Below are 16,059 nucleotides of genomic sequence, written 5' to 3' on the forward strand. Positions count from 1 at the left end.
TCCAAATGTGCTCAAGAGACAGATATTCACAAATTTTTCTTCATATTAGTCAACTCTGACAGCATATTTATTTTACAAAGAATTTAGAGTGCATAAATGTTGAGATGTGAAATAAACAGCACATTCATTAGACCTGATTAACTGAGATCTGAGCTGGAATGAAAACAGGCCTTCATGATGGATCCTGGGGAGCAGGGCTGAGAGACATCGCTACAGGACACTTAGAAGAGTCACAGTAGAACATATCCCACAGTTCATGGCTTGTTAGATTCTACTCAGTGCCCCCCAAATGGCCCATTTGCCATGCTCTTACCTTGCAAATACATTTCCTCTCCTTCTGTGAACATCTGATTGCACCTGCTGCATCGTGCACAGCTGGGGTGGTAGTGTTTGTCCCCTGCCTACAGAGCAAGCATAAACACAGAGTCTTCAGCCGTTTGTAACTGAACTTAGTGGGTGTGGGATTTTGGTCCACAAGACGTGTGCATAGTATGAAAGCAAACGCATTCAGGTTCAGCTGGAAACAAAAAGGCCTTTAAAGTGTGGTCTCCTGAAGTGATCTTTCTGACCATGCTTTGGGTGCCTGCTTTCCAGTATAAAAGTGCCTTTCAGTATGTTTCATAGATGTGCTACTTTTTCACTATGTTCAGTTTGTACTGCAGTCCATTGGTGAAAACACCAACTAACATACAGGAAAGGCAAGAGTGCAGCACATAGGGTATCTGTATTCTCCATCATACCTGTACATTCTCCAGAGAATCTCTGCTACTAGTAAACAGCCTGAACATAACTGAGAAGTTGTGTGAACCCACCAGAATTCTGATCTGCACATAGCAGCAAGTGGACTTAACAAAAAAAAACTGAAATCATTTGAAATGAACCCAACTTTGATTGCATTTGTCATTGTCCTAAACAAAGGGACTAATAATTGAAAAAAAGGTCATTTGACAGTGCACTAGAGATAAATCAGTTGCAAGTGAACTTGTTGATGACATTTGTCATCCCTAAACCCCAGCTGAGACCAATATACAATACACAACTGAGACCATTGTACATAACAATAGTGTGTAATTATGGATGTTAAAACTATACACCCCATAAATATCAATTCTGTAATAACAAAAAATTATCAAATTAAAATGGGGAATCTTATTTCTGAGAATCATTTTTGGACATACTAGGATAAAACAAATCTTATTTCTCATAGATAGCTAGGTTGCTACCTAGCTAAGAGGTAAATAAAGATGTGAGATTTTGATCAAGGTCATAGGAGCTTTACCAGCACAGTCTGATTTAAACAAACACAACTTAACAAAACACTTTTCTCCAACAGATTCTTAGCTGGGACAATAAATCTGTCACATGACTTGAAAGGGCGTCAAGAATGTGTTGCTTTTGACCACCTCTCCATTACTGTTACTACAGAATGGCTTGCCTCCACAGTGATCCCATACCAATGTGACCCAATCTCCACCCTGTCTTGATGTGGCAACCTTCTCCATTCCAAGTGTTCCGGTAAACAAGATTAGTCATATAAAGCTGGCTGTCACAGGACAGACTGGCCATAGACTCATAGCTGCACAGTTTAAACAGGCCACAGCTTCACAGCTGCACTGTCTAAACAGGCTACAGTCTCACAGCTGCACAGGTTAAATTGGGCACAGCCTCATAGCTGCACAGTTTAAACAGGCCATAGTCTCACAGCTGCAGCAGTTTAAACAGGGCATAGCCTCATGGGCTCATTGCCTCAGAAAACAGCCCTATGACTATGCAGTCTGGACTGGACAGTCTCAAGGCTGTCTGGTCAGAACAAGCCATAGCCTTAAAGCCTCATAGTCAATATATCTAAATCTCCAGGGGCTGAGAGGGAGAGAGGGTGTGTTGGGTGAGAAAGACAGAATGTTCTTGCTTGTGTTTATATGTGTGTTTTACACAACTGAATTATATTTGGTATAACAGGATAGGAATGTACTCCTACACTGTAGAATACCCTGCCGATAAAATGACGCTGGAATGCTGCAGAATATTTTAATGGTGTGATAGACACTGGTAGACACTGGAACACTTTAGAAATGAAATGGTTTGCATGCAGAGCACAAAGGGAGTTTTGGCACATCAGATAAAAAACCAAATGAAAATGCAAAAACAGCTTTGAAACACTCAACATTCTGTTTCCCTCCAGCTGATAAGTGACCATTCAAAGATATGGGGCAATTCTGTTATATATTTGCATTTTAAATGTTATTCTATCTCCATTGCTGTGTGACTTTAAAACTCTGGGTGTCCTGCATGTGTATTTTGGGTGGGTTTTTGTACACAAACCTTTAATACATGCATAAAACTTACAACTTTCAAAATAGGCTGGCTAGCTATGTTAATGATAAGCTCACCAGCTACAAAGCCTTACTCACAACAAAAACGTGCTCCTCTCTCTAAACACTAAATCAGATGTATTCTTGCTGTTAATGTGTTCTCCATAGGAAATGGTGAAGCAAAGATGGACAAGCATAACCATGAACTGGTCAATCAATCAATCAATCAACCAGCAAATCCCTCAGTTCAACTGTATGTCATATGCCACTTGTCACAACAGAATGAATTACAAAATATTGCAGGCATATTTGGCTCAGCTTATCAGCTTGATTAGTCCTACACCCCTGTATGTTTACTGACACATGCACATTTATATGTGGAACTGATATTTGGGCCTCATTATCATTAAGATGACAGAAGCACAGTCCCAAACAGCTCTGCTGTAGCTAGCAACACACAGAGCAGGAAGATGTATACAATACTCTACACTATAACAGATACAGTAGCAAAAGAGCATATAGTACACCACTACATATACATTAACAGATATATTATAATCTTCAAGGTACAATAGCAGACATGCAATAACTGAATGCAATACCACATGGATCTCTCTACAGCCATAGTAACAGACACATGTTACCCTTTTGTTTAGTACTAGTATAGAATCACTCAGACAGAAGAGCTGACAGTCCCAGAGCATGCTGGGACACAGAACATAAATCAGACCTCATGTGATGTGAATAGATATCTATGTCCTAGTGCATAAAGTAGTACATAAACATTTCTTACATTGTATAGACTGTTGCATACACTGCTGGTGTAAAGACACACTTGATCAAACAGTGTCTCTGAAATGTGGCTCTGAAATTCAAAAGCAGTTAGCTGACTGATATGGGAATGTGATACAGGGGAAAGACATCTTACCTCCTGAAGGCTTTGTTTAAGTACACAATCCCAGTGATCCAGAGCACACCAGCTTTCCCATCCTTCCCACAATTTTAGTGATGCTTCAAAAGACTCCACGATCTCTGCCCCCAGAGACCTCCCCACGTCACATTCCAGCAAAGTTTAGACTCCCTGCATTGCCACATCATATGTCAAGGAGTATTAAAATCTCCCATGTCTAATGCAGCAGCCAATCATATGACTGCATGGGCAGGTAGGTGGAGCCCTACATTTGGACTGGGAGTAATCAGGCTGCAGGTGACTTCTGAACCCTCACAACTATGTGTGTCCAGTCTTGTTTTCTCTATTTAGAATCTTCAGTGCATACTTCATTCAATGTTATCACAGCCCAGTGTTGGTTTTTTGTTGGTTGGGTCAGTTAGTGTGTGTGTGTGTGAGAGAGAGAGAGACTGTGTGTATGGATACAGCAGGCCAGTGATGGGCAGAAAGGCAGGTGAGCTTACCTCAAGCACTTTCCCTGTAATGTACTGCTGACAGGACTCACACTGCACTCCAAAGTGCACCTGATAATCTGCCTCACAGTATGGAGCTCCATCCCTGAAGGGGAGAGGAGAGAGGAGGCATAGAAAAAGTCACAGAAAGAGAAAAAGAGATCTTTATGATTGCTTTGCAAACACAATGAACTAACATGTTACTACTAATGTGTATAGACATAATATAGTAAAAATGCATGTAGAGTACACTCTATGTGTGTGTGTGGTATGTATTCAGCCTGTGTATGGGTATAGTATGCATGGAGTATATTATTTGTACATATATAGTATGTATACACTATACACAGCCTGTGTAGGATGTGTGGAAAATATATAGTGTGTGTAGAATGGATGGGGCATACACAGCATGCACTGTGTGTGTGTAGTATGTATGGAGTATATACAATGTGAGTAGCATGTATAAAGTACATACAGCGTGCTTAGCATGTATGGAGTATATACAGTGTGTATGGTGCACAATCAATGGTCTGGTTACTCACTTGCTGATGTACTCCCCAGTCAGCACCTTCCCGCAGGCTTTACACTTGAAGCAGCCAAGGTGCCACTGTCTCTCCAGGGCAAGGAGGGCCTGACCATTTTTAATGTCTCTGCCACACCCCGCACAGTCTGAAACACACACATACACACAAGTTCACATTAATTTCTGTCAGTGTGGAGTAATTAGAGAAATGGTTGGAAAAGCTTTAAAAATTCAGAAACACTGAGCACTACCTGGACATCAGCACTTGTCACCCTATATAACACTGCATAGAGAAGAAAAGATGGCAAGCTAAGCTAAGCAAACCAAGATGGCAAAGGTACTTCTGTCCATGTTAACAAACAGGTGTGTATACTTGTGTGTTTAGGTAATGGCTATGAATGGTACATTTTATGTGGATGGCATCGGTGTGTACAGTAGGTGGTGCTGTAGGAGCTCTGAAATAAAGAGGTCAGTGTGGAATAAAGAGACTTGAATACAGCAATGCTGAGTCACCATAGTAGAACCTGGATGCTACGGTGTCACCATAGGAACTGAAAAATTGCTTCTGATCAGACTCTGTGTAAATCCAGGATGTGTTTGCGGTTCTTCATCTTTTTGCCTCTCTGGTGCTAGTGGGGAGTGAACACTAAAAAATACGGAGTCTAAACCACAGAGCTGTCAAACACTGGTGTTAACTGTGTTTCACACAAATACAAATTCAGAAACACTGATACCAATCTGTCCAGCATCACTCATTTCTGGCTAATGGAGGTCTTTTCCAGCAGTGCTATCTCTCAGGCTTACAGGAAGTCAGGGACCAGTAGACTGATTTTGGTCTGTGTACACATTTACTCACTGCTGGAGGCGCTGATGTCTTTGGGCGTGGGTGACATGGGCTCAGCACAGTGCTGACAAAGACAGTGTTTTCCATTGAATGTGACCCGATCTCCAGCAGGGAACGGTCGTCTAAAAGAGAAATGCAGGGAGGGACTCAGGATCAAAACACAGAAAGGTACAGCTCACCTGTCAGTCCACTGAAGCCACACTTCTAAAGCAAAAAAAAAACTTTTAAGGATAATGCGGTATTTGCTGTGTTTTTTTTCTTTCAAAAAATAAAGGAAATGACAGGACAAAGATGCACAGAAGCTGTGAGTGCAGCATTCCATCCAAAGCGAGACCGCCCTACCTCTTCTCTGAGACTCAAACATATTTCACCGGATTCAGAAATTTCTCCTAACCATCAGAAATATTTGCAACTATTTGTTTAGTGATGGTTGAGTCCATTTTTGTTTGCAAGAACAGAGTGGAGCTGTGGAGCCCTTGACTCATGCTGAAGTTGAAGCTTCCCATCTGTCCCGACTCTCACTTGCAGAGGGAGCAGATGAAGCAGTTGGGATGGTAGGTCTTCCCTAGCGCAGTGACCACCTCTCCCTCCACAAAGTCCCCACAGCCATTACAGCGGGTCCCATGCATACGCTGGTAGTCCAGGGCACACAGGTAGTCATCATTCTTCATGAAAAACCCGCCCTGGGCCAGATCGCAGCCGCACACTGTGAGGGGAGACAAACAAGCATCAATTAATTGATGTCCGACACATTATCCTTTAACAAGCTAATCAAGTCAAGGAAGCCCACGGAAGACAAAGAACTGAAGTCGCTGGAGACTACCAGGAAAATCAAAAGCAAGGGTTTTGATTTACATGCAGTCAAGAAAGCGATGCTTGGGAGTGGTGCCTTTTATAAAATGTGTTCATCTTAATTACATTTATTCATTTAGCAGACGCTTTTATCCAAAGCGACTTACATAGGTTATCCATTTATACAGCTGGACATTTACTGAGGCAATTGCAGGTTAAGTACCTTGCCCAAGGGTACAACAGCAGTGTCCTAGCAGGGCTCGAACCAGCAACCTTTCGGTTACAAGTCCTGCTCCTTAACCACTATGCTACACTGCCGCTCCTTCCGAATTAAATGTATTCACCCCACTAAAATCTGTCCACATTGTTTACAATATGTTCACATCTCTTTAATATATAGCCATTATCACCATGTAAAAAAATCACAGCCCATTCTCCTCTCATCAGTACACAGAAATCCATACAAGCCTCCTCTGACTTCTAATAGTGAAGCAGCTCTTCACACCTTAATTATGTAACCACACTGCAGTACCTTTCAGCTATTCACAGCCCCCTCTTCTGCCTGCAGAATCTCTAATTCACCACCACTTCTGCCCAGCTCTCTGTGCTCATCTCTGTACGTTTTGTTTTTGAAATCTGCATTTCCCCAACATAGTATATCTTCTACAAGTTGTGTTAAGAACAAAGAGTATACATTACGGTGAAACTGTACGAGGTTTCATAGTATGATAATTACAAAACCATCACAATCATCAAAAAATCACAATTTAGTGTACATTGCATTGCTTGGTTACGCACAGTTACATGCAGGCTGATGACACAGCTGGGATTGAACCCAGGTTCTATGGCTGAGCTTGTATGAGCAATGTATTTATTTACGGTGTACAAATGAACAGAAATAACTTACAGAAGCAACATGACCCATATCTTCTCAGAACAAGCTTGTAACAAATAATATCTGTAACAGCATATCAAAAGTACATACTTGGTAAGTGATGACAAATATAGATATGTGTTCATTTGACAGCTCAATGAGACCTCATTCATTTTCTCATGTCAACCAATACAAATCTCCCTCTCCTGCAAAAACTATACTTTCTAATGCAAAATACAGCTACATCTGTGTCAAAATATTGTGTTTTCCTAGTGAGAAACAAGCAGAAACAGGCGGTAACACTAGTTCAGAAAAATTCTGTTAGTGCGTACACCACACAGGTCGTTGATACCATTTGGAAATCGGAGGTGCAAAAAACATTATCTTTTGACAAACAGGAGGAGTTGACTGACAGGTGTTTTGAACAACAACAAGAAACAGCATCCATTATAAAATCTATGATTAAGTTTATCAGTATAATTACCATTCAGAGGAGATCAGGGCATAAGGCCACTGACAACTCTACAACAGTAGTCTTGTTTGTTCAGAAGCCCAATCCACCATCATACCCACAGGGAAGGTGAGTAGCTTTACATACAATTAGGCATGGCTATGGATATAGCGTCTATACATCACATTGCTCCAAGAATCATGGCGGACTTGGAAAGGCAATTAAAAGAGGTACATCAGAGCTGAAATCACGTCAGATGTCAGATTTGGTGAAGATTCAGAAGGAGTACATGGATCTAAGAGTAATGCAGGCAAGAAGAATGCCATCACTCCTCCTGCCACAGGGTTCAACAGGAGTGCACAACTGAGAATCAATGGTGGGGGGGTCTGATGGAGGGGGCTGGTGCTCACTCAAGAGCTCGACCCAAATCAACTGCCCCACAAAAGGAGGGTTATAATGGCCTTCTATGGAGACATGCAGAATATTGTTCATTGTTTTCACTTCACTCAACACTGGTTTACAGACAGAAAGTGACCTTGCTCCGTTTCCTGCTAATAAGTACCAACTGTGTTTATAAATGTCCTCCATTGTAATTTATTTCCTTCTATTTTGTACTTAGCCTTGCACTGAAGAGTACCCACCCCCACACAACTTCACTGATCTAATACTCTAGTAAGTCCAAGAACAATTCAATCACACTGCTATTTCAGGTAAAAAAATAGGCCAGTGGAATTTTTGCTTGTATTAATACCTATTATAAACACAGGCTACAAGAGGCCAATAGTTCCTGAAAAGTGAAGCTTTTCATTCTGAGGCTTCAGGTGAACTGAACTGGAATTCAGAAGTTAGCTCTAATTCATTTGGATTAAAGTCTGAAATTCATTGTAATTGAGAAACACAACGCTTTGGAATGGGAATTGAACTGAAAACTGAGATAAATTGAGATTTAGAATTATACTTGAATTATTGGCATTCCCTTTTAGCACTATATCAGACAGATTATATCACAGACTTTCTAAATATTGGTCAAAATACTCAACAACAGAGTTACTGTGACATTACATAAGAGAAATACAGGAAAAAGTTCATTCTTCATGCCATTGTTCATGCAATTCATAATTCCAATGAAATAAATGCAATAATAATGAATGCAATTTGCAAAAGTTCATGCAACTGGTAGCACTGTCTCACAAGTTAACGTAATGTTGATCTGAAATAAAATTGGCTCTATATGATATCAAGGTCTGCCTTTTACCACATCATATAGTAATGGTGCAAGACTACTCTGCTTGTACCTCAGCAGCTTCCAGAACTACAACTGTAGTACACTCTCTCCCCCATCTTTGCCTTGAGACCTGAGGTCTATAATAACCAAGATAATGCTACTCTTCCCCAGGCAATGGATGATGCATGCAATGACATTACGTAACAGCAGTACAGGGAAAAAGCTTGTTCTAAATGATTAAATTTTATTCTATAAAGAAGGCCCTGCTGCTGAAGAAGATCTGGCTATAAATATAAGTGATGCAAGACTAATATAACATGTTCCTATTTAAATTGTTTTTATTACTCAGTGTTGATAAGACATTCATATGAAAATTATATATGAAATGATTCAGTAATACCAATTAGTTTCAGTGATAGGTATCTATTCTGATGGTGGTTTACAAGTCATTTTGTATTTTCAAACAAGACACTTGGAATGACATCTGAGAGGAGACTAAATCTATTCATTTGTGGCAATGGAATTGACTAGAATGATTTTTAAAAAAAAAAAATTAATTTGATTTGGAATTGGGATAGGCTGGATGTAGAAGATTGATCTGGAGAACATGAAGTTAATTGAAATGATGCAGAATTAGAGCTGAATTAGTGAAACTGAAAGAGAATGGAATTGAAGAATTTGGAATTCAAGAATCAAGAATGGGAATTCATTTGCTAAAATATATATGGGAAATAAAGTAAATTAGTTAAATTAATGGAAATAATAAACTGACACCAAATCTGGCAGTCTCATGTCTAAAGTGAAACTAATCCAAACAATGGGACCATTTGCTGTCTGATTTTGGTTTTCATCTGAGAAGGAGAAGGGCATGTTCATTTATACAGGTCAAAGTTGCATTTAATTATTTTAATTTAATTAATGATTTTTACCTTTGAATGATTCTTGCACACAAAACACCCAAAGTTTAATTTCATTGTAGCAACTGCTATTGATGTATTGATGTTAAAGAAAATGTAAGGTTATGTACATGCTCTGTGCAGTCTGTTGACAGTGTAAAGAAATCAAGCAAATTTGAATGGCATAAATTCTCTCACAAACATAGGCCCACAATCCTTCGCAAACATGAGAAGCAGGTGAGGGTGGGAGGTTAAGACAGTTTTCCCCACTCTGAAGCAAATGATGGTTGTTGTTCAAACATGCTACAGAGAATGATGACCTAAACCTCTCACACTCTCAGAGGAAGAAAGCTGGTCGAATCTAATTTAATAAAATGTGTGGCTGAGGTGAAAGCAATAGAATGCTGTTGACTAGCCCTGCAGATACTGTGGTGCTTCAGGATTGGAGTTGAGTGGCCCTACAGACACTGCGGGCCATGAGCACTGGGACTGAATGGTCATGCAGACACTGTGAAGAAGCTCTGCTGTGGTAGGAGGCGGTTGGGGCAGCAAGGCGGGTGTGTGGTTCTTTACTCACCTTTGCAGGTGAAGCACTTGATGTGGAAGTGCCTCGACTGCACACGCAGCACCTCACCCTTGCATGGCTCCCCGCACTTACTACAGAGGATCACCGGCTTCTCTGATGGGTGGTGCGTGTCCTGAGCATGGGCCACTGCAAGAGAACATACACACATGCGAGATCTCACTGCAAGGCAGCACATACAGGATCTCATCACAAGAAAAGACAAACCGTGTTACAGAGTGACACTTGCGCCCTCATGTTCATTTAAAATACAGCTGCCAGGACCGAAGGGTGTCTAATCACTCAGAAGAATCCGGGAGGTCTGTCCCTCCTACTGAAACGTCTGCCTTTCTCACCAGGAAGTCTGTCTCTCTTGCTGGGACACCTGTTTGTCCTTTCCATTAAGATGTCTGTCCCTCTATTTCACTGGCCACCTCCCTGCTGAGCAGGAAGAGATGATCATCTTTGCTGTGAGAGAAAAAGGCCTAATTCTACCCTTTTCTTCCTCCATCCTGGCATTCCTCCACCCTCCTCCCCACAGTCTGTCCTGTGGGCCATTAAGACTGAACAGACCATTTCTGCCCTTGTCCGTTGTCTTCTCGACGCATATCTGTACGTGATAAGAGAAGTATGCCTCCACAATCTAATCTCAAAGCACTTAAAGACAGGAGATCATGACTGGAAAGAATTTTTGTCCCCAGTGCATTCTCCTCTTGGCCAAAGCACAAAAACCCACCCCCTGCCACCGTGATCAGAATTTGGCAAGGGCTCTTTTCGAGACAAGAGCAGACAGTCTGTAAAAGTTCTCCTCGCCCCTGAGAGACCTTGAGTCTCTGTCCTGAAGAGGGAATGGCTGATTTATCTCAAATGGGCTCTGCTTCAGATAGCAGCTCTGTGGTGACAGGCTTCCAGGAAAAACACAGGCTGAGCTCACCCCAGAGTGTTGCACACCTCAATAGCACTATCTACCCTAATGTGTTTAAAGGTTAACTAACCTTGTACAAGCCATTCTTACCAAAAAATGGCATCTGCACATTCTGGGGATCAAAATTAAGATTAAGCAGACACAACCATTCTCTTCCCACGTCTGTTCTTCATAAAGACAAAAACACCAAGAGGCACAAAGTGAAGAATACTCTCCAACTGAACAACATTGTCAAAAATGATGTCATTAATCCAGCACTCATACAAACACAATCTAAACCATCAAAAACCAAAAAGCCAGGAGCTCTCTCAGATCCAGAGGTCTGATATCACTTTTAGCAGCAATCTGATTATCCTAGGAGGTCTCCCATCAAAACAATAACCATTTCTTGATGTTAACATAACAATGTTATGCCCATGCCAGACCCTACCATGCAACAGCAATGTGAATGGCTATATATAACACAAATGTTTATGGCAGAATCTCATACACGCATATACATACAGACAGAGAGAGAGAAAGCGAGAGAAAAATGTAGAGAGGGAGAGAGAGAAGCCCTGTGTCTATGTGCGATAAGATCATTAGTCTGGAATGCAGGAACCAAGTATTACAGGGGGAACAAGAATAGCATCATGACCAATCAATGGACCATAGAGGAGACAGTTTTACATTATTGATGACCTTGTCTGCAGCCCTGACCTCTACAGATGAAGTGAGTTCTCATTCAGGGAGCTATTTCTATATTGGGCACTATTCTCATGGCTGCAATGAAGAAACCAAGCTGCCCTGACAGACATTATACTGAGAGAAGATTAGAATTAGAGTGAGACAGAAAGTTTGAGCATTTTTACACAAAATCAGGTTCATTTTGTCAGTAATGTGAAAACCTATCAAAGATGGATTTGTTCCCATCAGTCTGACTCCTGAAAGTCTTCAAAGAGCGACTGCCTTGCTAATTACACTCGAGAGCTGGACCACTGGTCGTCTCAGGAAAACCCACACAGATTAGCCTGCAATGTACTTCAGCTGGTGAGACAAACAGGGAAAGAAGCACCTACTAACTGGAGAACAGAGGGTTAATGTCTACGGTGATTTGTGTGGGCCGGGATCTACACGGCTCTCAGATGATGTTGAACAAGCAACAAATCCATAGACAGACAGCATATAAGAGGGGGGGGGGGTATGTGCAGCTCACTGCCTCTCACCTGTTCTGAAGTGGTGTGCTTATATATAGCATCACAATCATACCTCTTTCATTCACAGAGAGGCACAGAGACAGTACGAGTAGTTAAGCCTGCCCGGAGGAAATAAGTCCATTAGTGTAACAAGTTATCTGAGATATGGAAACTGAGTTTGCTTTGTCCGGGCAAAAACATGATGGGCTCACATCGCTCACCTTCACACACATACACCTTCTACTCATGGAAGACAGCCTTAAAATGTGGAGATGGTGCCTAGTTTCTGAGAACTATTGAACAGACAGTACAGAGAGAACCGTTCATCCCTTGAGCCTCAATTACTACAAGAACCAGAATGCAGTGCCTCATGACCAGCTACATTTCCCCAGTGTGTCCTTTGCAGAGTCTTTAATCAGGCACAAAAAAGACAACCATAGCACACAGAGACACTGCATGTATCATTGATCCATGCAACCAAAAATCCAAACATTAATATTTTACCTTATTTGGAGAAAGAAAATATGGTGTAATATTATGAAAGCTGTCTTGTACATACCATGGCATAATGAGGTTATGTATACAAAACATTAACATAAACTATGAACCCCTGTGAGGCCACACATCAGATGGATACAGTGAATAGACTGAAACAGTGGTATGTACAGGGGCCTCCTGTGACAATGACATTCACTGGAGATGGAGTTTTTAGCCTGGGGGGGCAGTAATCCTGCATGAAAAAGGCTTGTCTGTACTTGGAACAAGGTGTGCTGTATCTCCCGGTAACAGAGCTGCCTGGGTCAGACAAAAGGGCTCATTTTGGGGATAAGACAGAAGGACTGGATTTCAACATCTTCATTATTAGTAGTAGTAATGGTAGTAGCATTATTATTATCATGCAGCTATGAGCAGATCTGAGCAGGCTGAGCACTTACTGTAGTACAACCTCTGGCTGTTAGCTATGGAGCACTCAGTGCCATGAAGCAGAAATAACTGGAGGTTTAAAGTTCACTGTATAATTGCGTAGTCTGTGAGCGTATCAGGCAGTGACACACCTAGCCTGCCTCTGTGCACTCCTCTTTCTGCACAGGGGCAATGCTCTCATTCTGCCACTCCCACATGTCTATGATACATCCCTGACATGTATTTATGTGCCTCAGTTTCAGTCCTCAATCATCTGGGACAATGAGTTCCAAGAAAAAGACCTAATCCTGACAGATCGACCAGGAAAAAGAACCCTGGAGACGGGGGGCTAGGGCATTCATTATTCATCAGCCAGTCATCATAGGATGGTCTAATAGGATCTTCAAAGCCCCGGTGATGAATATGTATGGCTCCATTTTACCCTAAACATCCCCAAGGAACAGCTCCTGTCCACAGAATAAAACTCATGTCTCCAAAAATGGAGCTTAGCCTGGGACTCAAGCATCGAGCATAAATCAAAACCTAGCACTGGTTCAGTACCTACGGTGATTAATACTGAATTTTTTGAAGAAAAAAAAATACATGTTTAAAGATACGGACAATGACGGCTTCCACGGTATAGCATCAGTGCACCAGTAATAGCAGTTGCTATTGAATTCACAGGGGAGTGCAGCTGAAACACCACAGTATAGTTGCAGCAACACATACACAGATTGCTTCACCACACTGACATGCCCCTTGCAGTCCCATTCCACTTCCACCCTTAGCACAGCACTCCTAACTTGAGCGCCATGCTCCTACTACACAGCAGAAGCAGCCCTTTTTTCCATTTTTGAACCATTTTTGAATGGTCTATGTAGTGATTCATCTTTTTGGCACAATGCTGTGGTCATGTAAAGACATTAGTAATGGGCTTTCACACTGCGGGCATTGTCCAAAACAGAGTATTGGTTTCTGAGTATAGTTTTCTGTGGAGGAACAGTGCCTATAAAAACTGAGCCATCAGTGTGAACATATATAGCCAACCAGCACCGCATGGTAGACACATGGCAGAGCCTTTATTAAAAGCTCAGCTAGCCAGAGTTCCTCTGTGTGACACTGTAAGCCAGCGGACAGCACTGTAGCTCTCCTATAAATACCACCCCCTGCTTTATTTAAAGGGGAAGACAGAGGCCCTACCTAGGACACCTGGCTGTCACTGAATACATGTTCACCTGAGGACGCAGTTGGCCTGCTTTGGACCTACTTCTACACCTCTGCAGATCAGAGCAGCTGAAGAAGATCCCTACAGCAAGAACACATAGAAATACTACGTACAAAACAATGATGATAATACCCCCCTTTCATACCTGAACAATGAGGAAAATGTCTGTTTTTAATCTTTTCTGTGCTTATTTTTTATCAGTACAATGTATTGACTGTATGAACGAGAAACAACCTACTAATTTCCAGCTTTCAGTGACTATTTACTCGAATATCAGCCATTTCTGTCCTCTGTGACTCACTACCCAGGCCATTCTGAAACTGACACCAAACAGCTGGAGACCTCATGGCCAGAAGAATCCATTCTTAAGGGCATTTTCCAATTTTTTTTAGTGCTGAATGACAGTTCTGCTTTTTTAAATCTTTTTAGAGGTGTGAATCTTTGCTTGTGCAGCTCCACAGGTATGCCCTCTGAGTCTCCCACAGGGCATGTAATCAGTACAATGTCTGTGTCACTGCAGTATGTTCAGTAATCTCTGAACCTGGCATCCACATCTCTCTTAAATGTATCAAAAGTGCCTATTTTAAGGACCTTTGAGGCATAGCCAGAAATGGGAAGATTCCATTTTCACTTCTGAAATCATTTAGGTTTCATGATCAGGTCCAATATCCCACTTTTAATCCTTCACTTCAGTCTTGTCGATTTCAGACACCTTCTTAAATAAGTACTGAACTGTTATAGTGATGTTCATTTTAACTGCCTTTACTAAAAGAGTGTTGCATTTGGCTTGGTGCATCCATGTCTATCTATCTTTTGGCCTACATAACAGGGGCACAGTACCAATTTTATCACAACAGCTTGAGACTGAATAAAAGGGTCTGCAGTCCCCTGTTAATATCACCTATTTAGACGACCTGTATTTGGCAGACTGAATGGTGCGTTGCTAATGAGATGGCATGAAAAGGTCACAGTCTGTAATACCTGCTAAAAGGAGAGGAGAATCATTCCTATGCAGGGTGTATTGATCACTCAGTAATTACCATGCCACCCTCATCCTGCAGCCACAGATCCTTTAACGCTCCTTGTATGACAATGTGATTGTGAGTGTTGCCATGTTACTGAGATTGTTACTCAGTAACAGCATTGCTGAGATGTTTCTGAGAATACGTCATCACTTCAGAAGTGACATAATCTTGGGATACTAATGATCATATATTCACTCTCTATGTACACTGATCAACTTAAGGCACTATATAACTTACTTTGCTTATTTATCAACTATCTATAAGCTTTCACAACAGAAAAAAAGAATACAGATTACTTTTCAAATGCTGAATACATGCTGACAAGGACTAAACATGTGCTTGTGTTTTCCCATAGTCAGGGCAGAGCAATTAACTGTTAGACAAAGACTCATAGATTTGGCAACAGACGACAATGGACTACACCATTTACTAGGTTACCACGGTAACAGCTGAGGCTGAAGGGAGCTTTCCTGGGCTATGTGCACCACAGTGCTGCAGTTGCTGTGTGAACACAAATCCTGTTAAATTAGCTATAACAAATCATACTGCTATCCTTCACACTCATGACATTCTAAAGGTATTTTGAGATTGTTGCTATGCATTTAAAAATTACACAGCAAGAATTAGAGTTACACAGTGAAAAAGGGATTAGTCATCGATAATATTTTCTATAGTCCAAATTCCAAAATAATTCTTGTCTCAATTCGAAACAGAAGAAACAAAATGTTTTTACACTTTAAAGAGGTGTACATTTCATTCTCAATTCCTGCCAAATGCCTGAAAAGATTTGTTAGCATTGCTTAAATCTGCCAAATTACAGAGCTTCTCTATCCCCTTCAAACCCTTCTACTGACTAAACAATTGTAAACAATGCTGTATACCAAGCCGCGAGCTTCCAGAAAAAAAAAAATCTTTACATTACAATG

At 41.3% G+C, this 16,059-nt stretch overlaps 1 protein-coding gene across 4 annotated transcripts in view; it reads right to left on the reverse strand.

The window, feature by feature from the left end:
• LOC118789833 (actin-binding LIM protein 1-like) overlaps positions 1 to 16,059 on the reverse strand; it is a 51,063-nt gene that overhangs the window by 15,741 nt on the left and 19,263 nt on the right. For all 4 annotated transcript variants that reach the window (XM_036546502.1, XM_036546504.1, XM_036546501.1 and 1 more), the window contains exons 2-7: positions 9,896 to 10,030; positions 5,603 to 5,786; positions 5,093 to 5,202; positions 4,256 to 4,382; positions 3,726 to 3,819; positions 314 to 401 (exon numbers count right to left, since the gene is read on the reverse strand). In XM_036546502.1, the coding sequence (XP_036402395.1) occupies positions 314 to 401; positions 3,726 to 3,819; positions 4,256 to 4,382; positions 5,093 to 5,202; positions 5,603 to 5,786; positions 9,896 to 10,030 (738 nt within the window). The remainder of the gene's footprint in view (positions 1 to 313; positions 402 to 3,725; positions 3,820 to 4,255; positions 4,383 to 5,092; positions 5,203 to 5,602; positions 5,787 to 9,895; positions 10,031 to 16,059) is intronic.

This window comes from Megalops cyprinoides, chromosome 15, assembly GCF_013368585.1.
Source record: "Megalops cyprinoides isolate fMegCyp1 chromosome 15, fMegCyp1.pri, whole genome shotgun sequence".
Taxonomy (NCBI): Eukaryota; Metazoa; Chordata; class Actinopteri; order Elopiformes; family Megalopidae; genus Megalops; species Megalops cyprinoides.